Here is an 18,439-nt window from a genome sequence, read left to right on the forward strand (position 1 = left end):
GATGGGATAAATCTGTGCATGAGAGAGAGCAATTTACTTTGGAAGAATTCCCAGGATGAGTTGATGTCAGAGGTGGTAGAGATGGGAGACCAGTCCAGATGATTGATGGCTGCTTGAAGACCGTGCCAGTTGGCCTGAGTGAAATGCCAGACTCGTCGATGCTGAGCAGGCTCCCTGAGAATGGTCAGAGAGATGTCCACTTTAACAAGCACATGATCAGATGAGCCGATTGGAGCAGAAGAAGAGCAGCAGACATTTTCTGGGAAGTTAGTCATAACCAAGTCCAGAAGAGAAGATGCTCCGTTGACTGAGATCCTGGTCGGGAAATTGACAGATTGTGTCGGTCCCAGTGAGTCGCAGAATTCCTTTGCTGAGAAGCCATGTCTGGTGAGAGAGGTACCCACACCCAGCCAACTGGCATGGTGACAATTGAAATCACCACATATGAGGAAGAGAGAGTTGGGATGAGTAGATCGAAGTTGGTGCATATTATCAGACAGCGAGATGTAGATGGAGTCATCACTGTTTGGTGGACGGTACAACACACACATGAACAAGAGGTGGGAGTGAAGGGGAAGCCGTAGCCAGAGGTATTCCTGGGGGTGAGGTGGAGAGAGTGCAGTGCAGGGTGAGTGAGGAAGGGAGTTTTTGATAAAGATAGCAACCCCACCTCCAGGACGAGGCTCAGGTCTATCATACCGGAGGAGGGAGTAACCCAGGAGAGATACTAAGGAATCGGACATCATGAAGGAGGAAAGTTTCTGTTAAGCAGATCACGTCTGGTTTGTCAGAAGCAACCTGTATGGGGAGATCAGTTAAGTTTGAACGAAGGCCCCGGATGTTTGAGGTCCATACCGTTAATGAAGAGGAAGGGGGAGCATCGGATACAGAACGGGGGAGGAGGGGTAGTGGAAGAGGTAGGGAGAGCTGTTGAAGGTATGTCAGAGATTTCAGAATAGCTCGGAGAAAAGGAAGGATGGGGCGGACAAAAGGTTTGATGGTGATTGGGTGAGGCACAATGAGGCGTTATTTGAGGAGGGGTAAGAGCGAGGCAGAAGGATGGGGGAGATGGAGGTGAGAGTTGGAAGGGGGAAGAAGTGGGGAGGAAGCTTTGAGGAGGGGGAGTGAGAGGGGGGATATTGAGAAGAAATTAGGGTGGGGAGATTTGAAGGGGAGGTGTGAGGGGGGAGTTTAGGAGGGAAGGGACAAGGGGAGGGATTTGAAAGGGATGGGATATGGGGGAGATTTGGAGGGGAGGGGGGAGGGGGGAGTCTTGGAGGGGAGGGGCAAGGGGGCGTCTTGGAGGGGAGGGGTGTGGGGGGAGTTTAGGAGGGGAGGGGCAAGGGGGAAGATTTGAAAGGGATGGGTGATGGGGAAGATTTGGAGGGGAGGGGTGATGGGGAAGATTTGGAGGGGAGGGGTTATGGGGAAGATATGGAGGGGAGGGGTGAGATTGGATTTTAGAAAGTGTACGATTAATGGGAAACGAACATTTATTGCAAAATGAGTTTCTTGTGACCTTCGAGTCAAAAATACGTTTAAGGACGCTGGAGGGAGGATGGAGTGCAGGAGAGTTTAGGGAATGTAGAAAAGAGGCACTGTCAGAGATGGATTTTTTGTTTGGGATGAATAGATTTGGTGAGCAAGTCGAAAGCAGCCTTTTAAAGAAGAAGAAGAAAAATGTGTTATAATATACGACGGAATACAGAACTTGAGGGGAAAGTGTAAACATTTTAAAGTTTAACAGTGAAAACTATCTGGGGAAATGGGGGAGAAACACGTGGTCGAAGAACGAATGAACGAATAAGAACGAATAAACGAATGAGAACAACAAATAAGAACAGAGAAGGAAATGTTTTTTTTGTTTGTTTGTTTGTTTTTTTTTTCGTTGAGATTTTAAATAACGAAGTAGGCTATGGGGTGAGATGACTGGGAAAACAGAGAACGAAAGTTATTGGAGCACAAACGACGGACCGCTGAGAGAAAAACAAAGCCTCAAGGTTGGACACTGTACAAGGCCTCAAAAGACACGACATGAATTAACACGATTTTCTATACAGGTATGAAAGATTTGCACTGAAAATCTTCCTCGGGACACACGATACGTACAACACCATAAAATAAATACAGTTATAACGAAAATACAAATGGGAACAATTACTTAACTTCGATTTCGATGGAGAGCGTGGAGAGCTGTGAATAAATGAAAACCTCGCCAGCAAGACCGGAAGCGGAAGTGGAAGTGAGACCGGGAAGTAAGTTTATTAAAGTAAAAAGGCAAGGACAGGAAAAAGCACGCGCCGGTAATAAAATGTCCTAAATCGGAACGTCCCCACACACAGATATCAGAAACGAGACACAGGAATATGAATTAAAGGAAAAGAACACGTTGTGTAAAATGTAATGGGGATTGGCCTTATCTGTCCCTCGTCTTGTCTTGGTATCGTCCACCACGCGGCTCCAAATTCCACTCATGGTCGCGCGCCACCAGGCCTTGCTCCAAATTCCAAAGCACCCACGAGGTCCCACAGCAGGAAAAGCACCGCGCGTCCAATGCAGGCTAGCAGCTCCAAGCGAGGTTGATCTTCACACACGATCGGCCTGCCACGTCCCAGTCAGCTCTCCCGAAGCAAACTTGCAAGAAGCAAGCGAACTCCACTTGGGCTGCACAAGACTAAGCGCCAGATGTCCAAAAAGGCTAGCTGCGCAAACAGGAGCACGAACCGCAAGAGATGCAAGAGCCGCTAGAAACTGCCAGAGCTGCGTAGGACGAAGAAGAGCCAAAATGGCATTCGGCGCTCCCTTAAATAACCTTTTCGGTGATGTCAGCCTCGGCGCACTACCAACCAGCGACCTCCACCGAACCTTCCAGCTTCACGCCTCTCGCACTCGTCGGCTGGAGGTTCGCGCCCAGTGCGCCGACCAATCACAGGACCGTAGCGTGGTGATAGCTCATAGGTGCAGCTGGTGATAGCGCGTGGCACTCGATGCGGTTCAGCTTGTTGGAGGTGTAATTGGCGGCGGCCATCATCGGCGGTGCCCCGGCCTGGTTTCTTTACCTGTTCCTTCGGAAGTCACTGTCAAGGAAGGGAGTCATTTAATGTTGCACTAAGGAGATCCTAACTAAGTGTCTACAGGTGTGCATTGTCATACGGGACAAAGGTTTGGCTGAACAGGTGAGACATACAGGGACTTTATTCTTTAATCCCTACGCTACTTACCACTCGAACATCCTGGTATGCTCACAGGTATACTCTTAACTGTCAAAACGCCAACACATGAAACTTATTACAAGGTAGATTCCTTACCGCGACAGACGAAGCATGTTACCTACACAGATCTATCTGGCTCGACATGTTGCTACCCCACCGACACAACAATATTATATCCACACATATTATACGTGACACATGCTAAACACATTACACACACACACACACACACACACACACACACACACACACACACACACACACACACACACACACACACACACACACACACACACACACACACACACATATACACGTTCTTTGAACTCGTTTTTTGTGTTTGTTTCATTGCAAAAGTAAATTATTGACAATGTTGGTGAATTGTTTTTCCAGATAAACAATTGGGAAAGTTTCCCCCGTTGGTCGACACAGAAGATTCTTTCAGTCATCACATGACATCATGGCAGGATTTTGATAAAATTAACGGCGAGTCTAAAAACAGCAGCAACAACAACAATGGCGACGGGTGTATAACGATCCTGCAACATGAGATCCAAAGAAGTGAGAAGCCACGCAGGTTTTCTCTTTCCAACAAAGACTTCACCTCTTCATCATGTTTGAAAGAATGTGCACAAATACACACAGGTGAGAAGCCACACAGGTGCACTGTGTGTCAAAAGAGATTTACCTCCTCTTCATGTTTATCTCGACATCAAAAGATACACACGGGAGAAAGACCCTACAAGTGTTCACAATGCACCATGGCATTTAGTCAATCATCAAATTTACTTCAACATCAAAGGAAACACACGGGAGAGAAGCCCTACAAGTGTTCACAATGCACCATGGCATTCAGTCAATCATCAAGTTTACTTCAACATCAAATGATACACACGGGAGAGAAGCCCTTCAAGTGTTCTGTGTGCAGCAAGGTGTTTAATCGTTTATCACATTTACATCAACATCAAAGATTGCATACGGGAGAGAAGCCCTACAAGTGCTTGGTGTGTAATAAGGTGTTTAATCGTTCATCAAGTTTACTTCGCCATCAAAGAATACACACCGGGGAGAAACCCTTCAAGTGTTCTGCGTGCGGCAAGGTGTTTAATCGTTCATCAAATTTGTCTCAACATCAAAGAATACACACCGGGGAGAAACCCTTCAAGTGTTCTGTGTGTCAAAAGATGTTCAAGCAGGCATCACATTTACATGAACATCAAAGATTGCACACGGGAGAGAAGCCCTACAAGTGCTTGGTGTGTAACAAGGCATTTTGTCATTCGTCACATTTGTCTCAACATGAAAGAATGCACACGGGAGAGAAACCCTACAATTGCTTCGTGTGTAATAAGGTGTTTAATCGTTCATCAACTTTGTCTCAACATCAAATGATACACATGGGAGAGAAGCCCTACAAGTGTTCTGTGTGCAGCAAGGTGTTTAATCGTTTGTCACATTTAAATCAACATCAAAGAATACATAACTGAACTTGTAAAAATATTTCCAAGAACATGTGCGAATAGAAGATGCTCCTCATGAAATGGAAACATCAGTGAATACAGCCCTCAAGATTCCAAATGAACAAATTCACACAGACAAATGGGAGAATGACAAAATAGCAGGAAGATGGAAAAGAAGTGGACAGATTCGAGATACACAAAGGAGGCTCATTGGATTGGCTAAGAGGTCAGCTTAACTGTGATGGAGAATTAGGCAAAATAAACGTCCATTACCATGAACACGATACCGATGGTTTTAAGAAGGTGGCGGGACTGAGTCAATCGGACAGATGTAGATTCTGCAAGGAAGAAACAGAAAGTATGAGCCAGCCACCTTCTATCGGGATGTGAAACACTCCTCTCAGAACACTTGTACACATGAAGACACAACAATGCATGCACTGGCATATCTGCAAAAACGTCAATATCCCAGTCTCATTAAAAAACTACAATGGCACTCGGAAGAGCACATCCCTCCGCCAGTCTGAACAGTTTGTTTTGTATCTCATTGAGAGGACGAATCTGTATCCAGACCTGAACCAAAATCTATTTGCTTGTTCTTTTGATCTTAACAACTCATCTACCTAGTTTTGTCATTTGTCATCCACAAATGAAATATCATGCTTTATATCGTTTTTGCCTCCATCTCTCAATGGTGAACAATCACTTTAAAATTCTAGTATCTGCATCCTTATTCAGATTTAGTGGTCGACTGGTCGACGGATGTTTCGGCCGGCCGAGATCTGGCATTTTGAGGTTATCGGATTCGGCTGATGATGGCGCCGATATGGTTGATATTTTTAAAACGCCAAAAAAAAAATCTTTCGTTCTCGTGGTGCGAGGAAGCTCGAGCTTCCCCTTGTGTCAATGTGGCGAATGGGGAACATTCGTGAGAGCTTACTGGGAGTGCTGGAAATGTCAAAGAGGAATTTAGTACGGAAGAAAAGATGTCCGAGAAATTCATATTAAGAGCCAAATCTTCATTCAAACCGCAACCATCTGACCCACTCGTTGTTGTCGCAAGTTTACACGCAGGGTGGAGGACGGGTGAAAATAAAATGAAGTTGACACGAAGACCGGTCCAGTGTTGCTGGTGAGTGGGTCCAGATATTGAAGGGCATCACAGACCTGTTATTGCTCTATCTCGCACGTCTGCAGTCACTCGTCCCTCTGAGAAGTGGTGCAAGTGCATAATGGCAAGGACGCAAGTTGTACAGCAAGTAATTCCTGATCGAAGCGTAACTCAACACCGAGAGCATTACTACTGAGTTCACACGGTTCAAACCTACCCTCCTCCATTCCAAGCGAGATTGTTGTTCGTGAGGTTGGACCCATTTGTGAGAAGAAGAGGAACAGGCGGACTTTAGAAAGTGCACAGAGATTTTGTTTTCTGCATTTCAACTTGCAGCTCTTAACCTGGAATTACTGAACTCGAACTAAACAGAAATGTTGCTGTTGAAAAGTGCACGAAAACTTTTCCTTTGTTGAGGTTTTTAAGAGTTTTAATTATTTGTTTTTGTGTGGACAGTTTATTTTGTTGATGATAAATTTACTGATTTAAGAGAACAAAGTGGAGAGTGCAGACCTACTAAAGAAAATGCTAATGTTCACACAAGTGACCAAAAACTTTTTATTTTCAATTATTCTGCAAAGACTTTAAAACATTTTTTGCTTTGGTTTTGTACGTTTTCTTATTTAAAAACATTAGTGGCAGACTAACTGGAAAGAAATGCTGCTGTTTGCAAGTGCAATGTACTTTTCTGTTTTTGAGTGAATAATATATTGTTAAATAAATTTGTTAATTTAAATTCAACAATTTTGTGCAATTATAATTTTTTTGAATTAAATTACTCAATCAGATGCTTATATCAGTATTATATCGGTCATCGGCCCCAATGCTCATCATATTGGATGGCATCGGTCAATATTTGCATCTGTCAATCTCCAATTAGGAAATTCACTAAAATCGAATCGATTCGTCCTCGTCAAACAGCCAACTTCCCTCTTCCCAACTTCCCAAGTATCCTCATTCCCTCTCCAAGAAGTTCTGTCACTCAAGCTTTTGGGTCTCACGATCTGCCATGATCTTTCCTGGGAAAAGCACATTTCCAAGCTGGCCTCCAAAGCCAGTCGCCGACTGGGCATCCTCCTTCATGCGAAGTCCTTCCTTGGCACATCTAAGCTCCTCACCACATACAAGGCTTTCATCCGCGGCTCAATGGAATACTGCTCTCCCCTCTGGGCTGGTGCTCCTGCCTCACACCGAGCTCGGCTTCACGCTGTTGAGACCAAAGCTTTCAGAATCATTGGAATCTCCCACGATGAAGCTAACTCCGAGGGCCTTTCACTTACTCACCGCAGGTAGGTAGGTGGTCTTTCTGTCTTCTACCGACTCCTCTCCCGCCTTGCTCCCGCAGCTCTGTCTGTGCTCTGTCTGCCAAATATTCCTACAAGATGAAAAAGATCTGCCAGCAACCCTCTTTTGGTGAAACTGCCAAAATCAAGACTCTTTGCTCACCTTCACTCCTTCATTCCTCTTTTCTTCCACCTCTGGAACAAACTCCCTCACTCTCTTCAAACCCACTCCTCCCTCCAGGTCTTTAAAACAGCTGTTCACCACCATCTCTTATCTTCCCCCATCCAAAACCTTGATCTTATCTGCGCCCGTTAATTCACCCCAGATCCGATTTTTTGAAATACCGACTGCTTTCCTGGAAGTCCTGGCAGTGTCCATGTGTTTTATACCTCTCCCATCCCTCCCCCCCTTTCCCATGCCTCCTCCCCCAAAAAGCCCTCTCCCTCCCACAGATCTCCCGACGTCACTGTTCTCCACTGTTGTACTTATGTGCTTCGCTCTATCTCCCCATCTTGTCTCCCGCTCCCTTGATCACATGTGTTTTCGTGTCAGTTTGTTTTTATGTGATTAATGTTAGCTCTTGCACGAGTCTCGATCTTGTACACACGCAAAAAAAAAACTTGTCCAACAAATTTCGTCTGAATCCGTCCACAAGTCTTTGAGATATCCTGTTCACAGACAGACAAACACATAGGGGTGAAAACACAACGTCGCCCACCTTCAGTGCCTGAGGTAATCGTGTAATATAATCCCAAAACCGATCATGGAAAACAAGAATGAAATACTCATGCACTCCCTGTCTCTCCCATCAAGCGTCAATACAGAAGACAAATCATTGTGACCAGATGTAGTTCCCGAGACACAAGAAGGACGAAAACGGCCAAACCTACCGAAGCCAAGCTGAACAATTTACCTTTTGTATCCCACTGATGGGCCTGATCTGGATTCGGACCTGGACTAAAATTTATGAGTTTGTTATTGTCACTGATCCAACTCATTCCCCAAGTTTTATCATCACTTGGCCACAATGTTTTCAGATATTGTGCTTTGTATCGTTTTTTTGCCCGATCCCTCGATGGTGAGGAATCGGTAAAAATAATTTATCTGATCCAGATCCAGATTCAAATCTTACAAAAAAAATTTCTTCCACCCAACCTGTCCACCAAGTTTTTCAATTCTTCCTTGTCACATAACCAACCTGTTCCACACACACATGAAGGTGGATACTTTGGGTCCTTGGGGGGCTCTGTTCCACCTTCTGAAACCTTCATATGGAGGTAACAACCAATAACACACACACCAGACACAGACAAATGGCTCTCTTCCCGTATTAAAGATGGCCATCCCTGAAGCAGTGCATCAGGAGCAGCATTGGTAGTTTTGGCTTCTACTTTTTTTCATGGAATGTTTAAAAATTGTTTCGACCGAAATTAAATATTTTACACATAAAGTTGTGTGTCCAATCTTGAAGCTGACTTGAGATATTAAGGTGTTGAGATTGAGCCCCTGTCGTGCCGTTAAAATAACACGAGGTGGGTTGAATAGCCTGTCACCTTTCCGAGGTGGGAAGCATGAGTACAAGCTTACGCGTAATGGGGGAACTGCATCAGAAAAAGAGCTACGCTTCCAGAAATGATGTAACCAGCAGCCATGGGCTGCAAATGAAACAAAAACAACCAATCTCAAACCCATGGACTGCGACAACTCAAAACAATACGATGGGATCATTTTTACCTCTCTACCACTTTGAGTAATGCACACCTTGAAAGATCTTCCCCCACTATCTCCCTTCCACAGATCTCCCAATGTCCCTGTTCTATACCGTTGTTGTGCTTCCGTCTCTCTCTCCCTCTTGTCTCCTGCTCCCTTTATTTTATGTTTTATGTGTCCGTTTATATTTTTGTGTTTAATGTGTTAGCTCTTTCCCGAGCCTCGACTTTGTGTGCAAAAAATTAAAAAAACATCTCTGGTGCGTTAAACTCTGCCAAAAGTATGTTACATTGTTACATTGTGGGGGTAGGGGATGACATAACATAGTGGAGAGAGGACTGTGTTGTGGATTCTTTTGGACACCTTTCTTAGCAAAACTCAATCGGACTCGGCGAGACTCACTCAGTTTAAATCGAGATTTATTCCGATATTGCGGAGAGTTCTTTACACGAAAATACAATTATACTTTACAGACAAAATACGTCGCATCAGTGGAGGAAAAATGTTGTTCCTGGACTACACCTATTTCTCCATTCACTTTCATCTAAATTTTACTCTTACCCTCACTTTTCTTCATTTCCCTTAACACCTCCATGTTTTTTTTTTTTGTTTTTTTTTGTAAACAAGATCGAGGCTCGTGAAAGAGCGAACATTAATCACACAGAAAGACAAACCGACACATAAAACATATAACATCGGGAGCGGTAGACAAGATGGGGAGAGAGGGGGAAGGACACAAACACAACATTTGAGAGCAGGGACCGAGAGACATGGAGACATCGAGAGATCTGTGGGAGGGAGAGGGCTTTGGGGGAGGGGCATGGGAAGGGGGGGGGTGGGAGAGATAAAACATATGGACACTGCCAGGACTTCCAGGAAAGAAGTTGGAATTTCAAACAAGGTGGATCTGGGGTGAATTAGCGGGGGTAGAAAAGATCAAGGTTTTGGATGGGGGAAGATAAGAGATGATGGTGAACAGCTGTTTTAAAGACCTGGAGGGAGTAGTGGGATTGAAGGGAGTGTGGGAGTTTGTTCCAGAGGCGGGAGAAAAGAGGAATGAAAGAGTGAAGGTGAGCAGAGAGCCGAGATTTCGGCAGTTTAACCATCAGAGGGTTGCTGGCAGATCTTGTGCGACCTGTCGGAATATTTGGGGGACAGAGCACAGAGAGAGCTGGGGGAGCAAGGCCGGAGAGGAGTCGGTAGAAGACAGAAAGACCACCTACCTGCCTGCGGTGAGTGAGTGAAAGGCCCTCAGAGATAGCTTCATCGCGGGAGATTCCAATAATTCTGAAAGCTTTGGTTTCAACAGCGTGAAGCCGAGCTAGGTGTGATGCAGGAGCACCGGCCCATAGGGGAGAACAGTATTCCATTGAGCTGCGGATGAAAGCCTTGTATGTGGTGAGGAGCTCAGGTGTGCCGAGGAAGGACTTCGCACGACGGAGGATGCCCAGTCGGCGACTGGCTTTGGAGGCCAGCCTGGAAATGTGGTTTTCTCAAGAAAGATCATGGCAGATAGTGAGACCCAATAGCTTGAGCGACAGAACTTCTTGGAGAGGATTGTTGAGAAAGTAGATGGGAGGGTTGTCCAGTCAATCTTTTCGGAGAGACATAGTAAGAGAGTGAGATTTGTCAGGATTGAAAGACATGTGCCACTTGTTTGACCAGTCTGTGATTTTGTCCAAGTCTTCAGAGAGTGAGGAGGCTGCAGACTGCCGATCTGAGGGAAGAGGAATGGAGCGGCAGAGAGTGGAGTCATCAGCAAAGAGATAGAGAGGATTTTCCAGAGTCAGAGAGATCATTGATAAAGACCAGAAAAAGCACAGGGCCCAGAACACTGCCCTGGGGAACTCCAGCCTGAACAGGAAGGGGAGATGAGAGAAATCCATTCATGGCCACACGTTGACTACGACCAGAGAGGAAGTCCGCAAGCCATGCATGGAGATTTCCATGGATACCATAGGAGGAGAGTTTGGTGAGCAGAGCTGGGTGCCAGACCGTATCGAAGGCACGTGATATGTCAAGGGAGACAGCTCTGATTTCCTGTTTGGCATTGAGGACCTCCATCCATTGTTGAGAAAGCAGAAGCAGCATGTCCAGAGCAGAGTGACCTGGTCTGAGACCAAATTGATGATCAGAGATCAAGCCATTGGAGAAGAGGAAAGATTTCATATCTGAAGCAATGATGGATTCCATGACTTTGCTGATAATTGGGAGCAGGCTGATTGGCCTGTAGTTGCAAGGATCTGTTTTTGCACCTTTTTTGTGTAAAGCGGTAATGTTTGCTGATTTCCAGGATGCTGGCGGATGACCTTGAGCAAGAGAGAGGGTGAGATAGAGCGGCAGAGCAGGATTTTAGGACCCGTGGGCTGATGCCATCTGGTCCAGTTGCAGAATCAGAGTCGAGGTTAGACAAAAACTCCTCCACCTTGTCAGGAGAGAAGGACCCAGAGTCCAGGAGCAGTTGGGTTCGACTGGGAAAGGTGGGAACAGAGAGAGATGGGTTTGGGACTAAAGATTTTGAGGCAAACACAGAGTTGAGGCATTCGGCTTTGTCACGTGCAATGTCAACTGTGTGGCCATTTGAGGTAAGGGAGGGGATGGAGGGAGAACAAACACCAGAAACGGATTTGACCAGACGCCACCAGGATTTGGAGGAATGAGACAGGTTTGAGAGTTCATTCTTGAGTGTGGAGAGATAGTGCTTCCTGGCACTCCTGAGGGTAGACACACACTTGTTCCGAGCTTGGTGGAAGGAACTGAGATTGCCTTCAGTTGGATTAGCCAACCCTTAGTCCTATTCTTGCCCCCCTTGGTCCTATGGACCTTTTACTCTTAATATCAATGATCAATGTTTTCTAGTAGACCACTCAAACAACGATCCTACAAATATTTGTTTATGCGTAGGAAATAATTTAATTATCTTACCACTTCCATCACCATCTAATATATTAACAAAGAAGATGTTTGAGTTTGGTTCTTTTTCAAGATATTTTAACTGAGCTGAGATAAAATGATAAACCTCCCTCAGGTCTTGTTTGAGCACCTCCAGTGCCACCCACTTTTTGGTAGGCTCTGCCCACTTTTTGTTAGGCCCCGCCCACTTTTTTACTAAGCTCCGCCCACTTTTGATAAGTTCCACCCACTTTTTGTTAAGCTTCACCCACTTTTTACTAAGCCCCACCCACTTTTGGTAAGCCCCGCCCACTTTTACTAAGCCCCACCCACTTTTTGTTAAACCCCAGCCACTTTTGTTAAACCCAGCCCACTTTTGCTAAACCCCACCCACTTTGTTAAGTCCCACCCACTTTATTAACTCTCCAGCATTGTATCATTTTCAGTTGACATTACATCATTTCCAGTTAAGACATGCCCAGGCTTACCCAGGTAATTTCCACAGGAAATGACACACACCCAGCCCTTCTTATAAAGGCACCGACCACACACGCTTTTTAAAACACGCTTTCTGCTTCTCTTGAGAATGGACTACTGTGCCGAAATGGAATGGGATAACTTTGCTATTCCTTGGAGTCCTACTACCTGTGTAGAACTCAACCTTCAGATTGATGAACTGGACTCGAACCTCTTATCAATGGAGGTAGGTAAGTTTATTTATTACTTGCAAAATCGAAAATTTTTCAAGTATATTGGTCGGTTGTGTTTGTGGTTCTGTCTGTTTGTCTGTTTGTCTGTTTGTTACTTGCAAAATCGAAGATTTTGCAAGTATATTGGTCGGTTGTGTTTGTGGTTCTGTCTGTCTGGTTGTTTGTTTGCTTGTCTGTTTGTCTGTTTGTCACCGGCCTACAGGTCACAATTTTCAACCAATCTTCACGAAACTTCACCAAGTTGTAGAGTTCGTCAAAAGCAAGAAGCCTATTGTTTTTGGGGTCAATAGGTCAAAAGGTCAACATAGGCCAAAGGTCACCAAATTTGCTAAACTTCTAAAATCCTCAATTTTCATCCGATTGACTTGAAATTTGAAGACCACTTGCATATCTGGTCACTGAATTCAACCACGAAGTATTTTTGAGGTCAACATAGGCCAAATGGTCAACATAGGCCAAATTTCTAAAATCCTCAATTTTCATCCAATTGACTTGAAATTTGAAGAGGACTTGCATATCTGGTCATTGAATTCAACCACAACTTATATTTTAGGTGAACATGGGCTAAAAGGTCAACAGAGGCCAAGTTTCTAAAATCCTCATTTTTCATCCAATTGACTTGAAATTTGAGGAGGACTTGCATATCTGGTCACTGAATTCAACCACCAAGTATATTTGAGGTCAACATAGGCCAAAAGGTCAACATGGGCCACATTTCTAAAATCCTCAATTTTCATCTGATTGACTTGAAATTTGAAGAGGTCTTGCACATTGAGTCACTAAATAGGGAAACAAACTATTTTTGAGGTCAAAAGGTCAAAGGTCAACTCAAGGTCAACCTTCCAAAATCATCATTTTTCATCTGAAAAATCGTCACTTTTCTTCCTGTTGACCTGTGCTTTGAACAAGATTGTAAATTTTAATCTTCATGAAATGGGCAATTTGCTGTATCATTGGAAAACTTTGGGGGGGGGGGGGGGGATTTTGCAAGTATCATGCTACGCATGATGTTTTCTTGTTTGTTTGTTTGTCACCGGCCTACAGGTCACAATTTTCAACCGATCTTCACGAAACTTCACCAAGTGGTAGAGTTGGTCAAAAGCAATAAGCTTATTATTTTTAGGGTCAATAGGGCAAAAGGTCAACATAGGCCAAAGGTCACCAAATTTGCTAAATTTCTAAAATCCTCAATTTTCATCCAATTGACTTGAAATTTGAAGACCACTTGCATATCTGGTCAATGAATTCAACCACCAAGTATTTTTGAGGTCAACATCGGCCAAATGGTCAACATCGGCCAAATGGTCAACATCAGCCAAATGGTCAACATAGGCCAAATTTCTAAAATCCTCAATTTTCATCCAATTGACTTGAAATTTGAAGAGGACTTGCATATCTGGTCACTGGATTCAACCACCAAGAATTATTGAGGTCAACATAGGCCAAAAGGTCAACATAGGCCAAATTTCTAAAATCCTCAATTCTCATCCAATTGACTTGAAATTTGAAAAGGACTTGCATATCTGGTCACTGAATTCAACCACAAATTATATTTTAGGTGAACATAGGCCAAAAGGTCAACATAGGCCAAAGGTCAACATAGGCCAAATTTCTAAAATCCTCAATTTTTGTCCGATTGACTTGAAATTTGAAGAGGACTTGCATATCTGGTCACTGAATTCAACCACCAAGTATTCTTCAGGTCAACATCGGCCAAATGGTCAACATAGGCCAAATTTCTAAAATCTTCAATTTTCATCCGATTGACTTGAAAATTGAACAGCATTTGCACATCGAGTCACTAAATAGGGAAACTAACTATTTTTGAGGTCAAAAGGTCAAAGGTCAACTCAAGGTCAACCTTCCAAAATCATCATTTTTAATCTGAAAAATCATCAATTTTCATCCTGTTGACCTGAACTTTGACCAAGATTGTAAATTTTAATCTTCATGAAATGGACAATTTGCTGTATCAATGGAAAACTTTGTTGGGGGGGGGGGGGTGGGGGATTTTGCAAGTATCGTGCTACACATGACGTCTTCTTGTTTATTTATTTATTTAATTGTTTTTTTTTTTTTTTTTTTTTTTTTTTTTTTAGATAAGACTCGTGTAAGAGTTAGCAAAGTTTCTTTTAATATTCACAGAGCTTGATTTATATAAATAATAATATTGTAATAAATTAATACATTGTTATTTTATCTCACAGGAAATTGTATTTGAGATACAAAATGAAAATACTGCTTTTAACACAACTTGGGATGAAGTTATTGATTTGTTTGAAGACATTTTAAACAACCATAACCCTCAGAACGAGTTCTACCTTGATGACCCAACCAATGAGTTGTACCTTGGAGACTCACTAAATTTGGGAAAAACAAATTATGAGGTCTGCCTAGATGGCTCTAACTGTGGAGCCTACTTTGGAGACTCGCTAAATTTGGAAAAAACATATTACGAGTTCTGCCTAGACGGTTTTAATACCTACCTTGGAGACTCGCTAAATTTAATAAAATCAGGAAAAGAGTTTTACCTTGGAGACTTTGAAAACTGGTTTCATTTTGGAGACTCTACCTGTGTGGAGCTCAACCTTCACCTTGATAAACTCGATTCAAATCTCTCATCAATGAAGGTAATATTTTCATATATACATATAATAATTGTCTATTAAATGTAAAAAATAATTAATTAATACGTTGTTATTTTCTCTCACAGGAAATTGTATCTGAGGTACAAAATGAAAATACCACTTTTACCACAACCTGGGGTGAAATGATCGATTTGCTTGAAGACCTTTTGAGCAACCATGACCAACAGAACGAGTTCTACCATGATAATCCAATGAAAGAGTTTTACCTTGGAGGCTCTTTGGATTCTAAAGCAATGAACAATGTTCTTTGTTTAATGACGCTTGATTTAAGCAATATCAAGAAAGTTCGAGGAAGAAAATGCTGGAAAATTCTTTCTTCCCATTTCTACTTCTTCAAACTTTAAAGCCTTGAAAGACAGAATTGGAGGAAGAGGAGAAAAAAAAAAAAATGAAATACGTATTTTAAAAAAGAAAAGCAAAAAAAAGATTATGTTGGGGTTGGGATTTTGAATGTGAGGGATGGGGATGGGGTTGGGTTCGGGTGGGATTTTGAATGTGAGGGTTAGGGATGGGGTTGGGTTAGGGTTGGGATTTTGAATGTGAGGGTTAGGGATGGGTTGGGTTAGGGATGGGGTTGGGTTAGGGTGGGATTTTGAATGTGAGGGTTAGGGATGGGGTTGGGTTAGGGATGGGGTTGGGTTTGGGTTCTGGATGTGAGGTGAATTTTTGAATGAATGTCATACCCTTGCCTTCCACCTTTTGCCCTGTTCCTTTTCCCCTTACCTTTTCCCCTTGCCTTCCACCTTTTGCCCTGTTCAAGTGACTCGTGGTCGTCGCTCGAGGCTTCCTATTCACCCCAGAGTCCTTGCAGTGTTCATATGTTTTATTCCTCTCCCACCTCCCCCCAAGTCCTCCCGATGTCCCTGCTCTCAAATGTTGTGTTTGTGTCCTTCCCCCTCTCTCCCCATCTTGTCTGCCGCTCCCCTTGTTTTTTGTGTTTTGTGTGTCGGTTTGTCTTTTTCTGTGATTAATGTTAGCTCTTTCACGAGCCTCGATCTTGTATACAAAAAACAAAAAACAAAAAACAAAAAAAACCTCACAGACTCATTTATCTTATATTATCATTGAATTGTTTCAAAAAAGTTGGAAAAAGATGAATAGAATTGGAAGGTTATACAAAGAGATGGAGTTAAGAACTTTTTAAATAGTTGATGTAATGGATACAGTTGTTTAGACTTACAAATTTGGTGTTTTAATGTGGGGGTTAAGGGTTCAGTTGGGGTTAGGGTTGAGGTTGAGGTTGGGTTAGGGTTCGTATATTATTATGACACACTCACACACACACACACACACACACACACACACACACACACACACACACACACACACACACCAACAAACAAAATTGTGTGCAGAAGTTAAGCCCCAACTGAAAAGTTGAGGGATTCTGTGTTTGGGGTTCACAGATCTCAAGAACGTATCCCCATTGCACACACACACACACACACACACACACACACACACACACACACACACACACACACACACACACACACACACACACACACACACACACACACACACACACACACACAACAGTTAAGCCCCAACTGAAAAGTTGAGGGATTCTGTGTTTGGGGTTCACAGATCTTAGGAACGTATCCCCATTACATTTTATTATTTATTTATTGTTTTCAAGGGTAATATCTGCTTATAGGCTGTGAGCCAGACCCTGTATTTTGGGGTCACCAGTCCCATCTGAGGGGAATAATTCTCATTGTAATTTTTGGAAAGGTATACATCTCTAGAGTCAGAAAATATGTGATAGCATTGCATTGGTGGTAGCTTTTTGTATTTTATGAGTCGTTTAGTAACCCGTTATTTAAATAGACTTTTCCAAAACTAGCGTAATACAGAAAAAGACATCCTATTTAAAACTAATAGTTCTCTCTTGTTATATGCTATATCTTCTTGAAAATTGTTTGGTGCACAGCTAATGTTATATGCTTTTCAAAACAGTTATTAAAATTAGCCTAGTATTTGGTGTTCGCAATTACAGACAGTGATGGTTTGGCGGTGATAAATTGCAGAATATTTGATTTCGTTTTCATAAAAGAGGTAAGAAAGTTTCGATTGCACATAAACTAATTGATTGATACCATGTTAAGATATGTAAATTTGAAGAAATTCAATCGTAAACTATAATAAAAACATATTTGCTAAGTAAAATATACAATATAAATGTTATTGTTATTATCTTTACCCCCCCCCCCCCCCCCCAACACCCAAAAAGAAAAAAATACGGTAAATCAAGAATGATGTTTTACCTTTAATTTTTATTGCATACAATCTACAGATACATTGATAAATACAACTAAAAAGCTTTGAAGGTGCATGATTTTATGTCTGAATATTATGTATAAATATGTATAATGTATAAATCATGTATCAATGCATATATCATTTTGAATAAATGTATGTATTATCATGTGTAAATCATGTATAAATCATATATAAATAATATAATTTTTTGAACGTACTTTTTTTAACAGAATATTTAATCTGATTTTCTGTTTCAGGTATTTTGGTGGTTGGAAGTGAAAGCAGTTCTGCACAAGAAGTGGAATAGCTGACCCCTTTGCTTCAGAATGGAAAAGCCGCCTCAGTACAATAAATCTGCGAAAAATCAGTGTATCATACACATGCCAGCATTCAAAGAAGAAAATGAACATTTGGTCAGTCCTCAATGCTATGACTCATGGCTAACCTTACTTGATGCAGCCAAAGTGAGAAACTATGCACCTATTTTAGACATTGCTAAGCAGCTTCAAGCTGAAGAAGTCCCAACAATTTTCTACCACCGGAAATGCCGAAGCCTTTTCACCATGAAGCGAGATTTGGAGACTCTGAAAAGGAAAGCAGCTGAAAGTCATACTGATGAGGCTGGAAGTAGTGGCAGTACATCAAAAAGACTCAGTAGACGATCGTCATCAGAAGGACGAGTGTACGATCCTATATGCATTTTCTGTAACAAGGGCAAGTATCAGAAGCATTCCAAATCACGTGAAAAGCTTACACAAGCTTTACAACTAAGAGCAGATCAAACATTACGAGATTGTGCCATCCAAAAGGGAGATGAAAACATTCTAGCAATAACAAGTAGAGACATAGTTGCTGCAGAGGCACACTATCATGTTTCGTGCTATAAAAATTATACAAGGATTAAGCAAATAGAACATGAGAGCAAAGATAATAATAAAAAAGAAAACGAAACAGATGGTGACGAACTGTACCAAAAGATTGAAAGAGAAGCTTATGAAGACCTTTTCAAGTTTATCAGAACTGATATCATTTCCAACAAGAAGATTGTACATATCACTTCTTTGACCTCGAAGCTGGAATTCTTCATGCAGTCTAGTGGAGTTGAACAGCTATGATTCTACGAGGAAGCACATTCATAGAAAACTGGAAT

At 42.5% G+C, this 18,439-nt stretch overlaps 1 protein-coding gene across 1 annotated transcript in view; it reads left to right on the forward strand.

Moving 5' to 3' along the window:
- LOC137419652 (uncharacterized) overlaps nucleotides 1–18,439 on the forward strand; it is a 320,348-nt gene that overhangs the window by 165,242 nt on the left and 136,667 nt on the right. Inside the window, exon 6 of the mRNA XM_078770335.1 lies at nucleotides 3,852–4,648. Coding sequence (XP_078626461.1) covers nucleotides 3,852–4,648 — 797 coding nt within the window. The remainder of the gene's footprint in view (nucleotides 1–3,851; nucleotides 4,649–18,439) is intronic.

This window comes from Myxine glutinosa, chromosome 1, assembly GCF_964187855.1.
Source record: "Myxine glutinosa chromosome 1, kmMyxGlut1.1, whole genome shotgun sequence".
NCBI lineage: Eukaryota > Metazoa > Chordata > Myxini > Myxiniformes > Myxinidae > Myxine > Myxine glutinosa.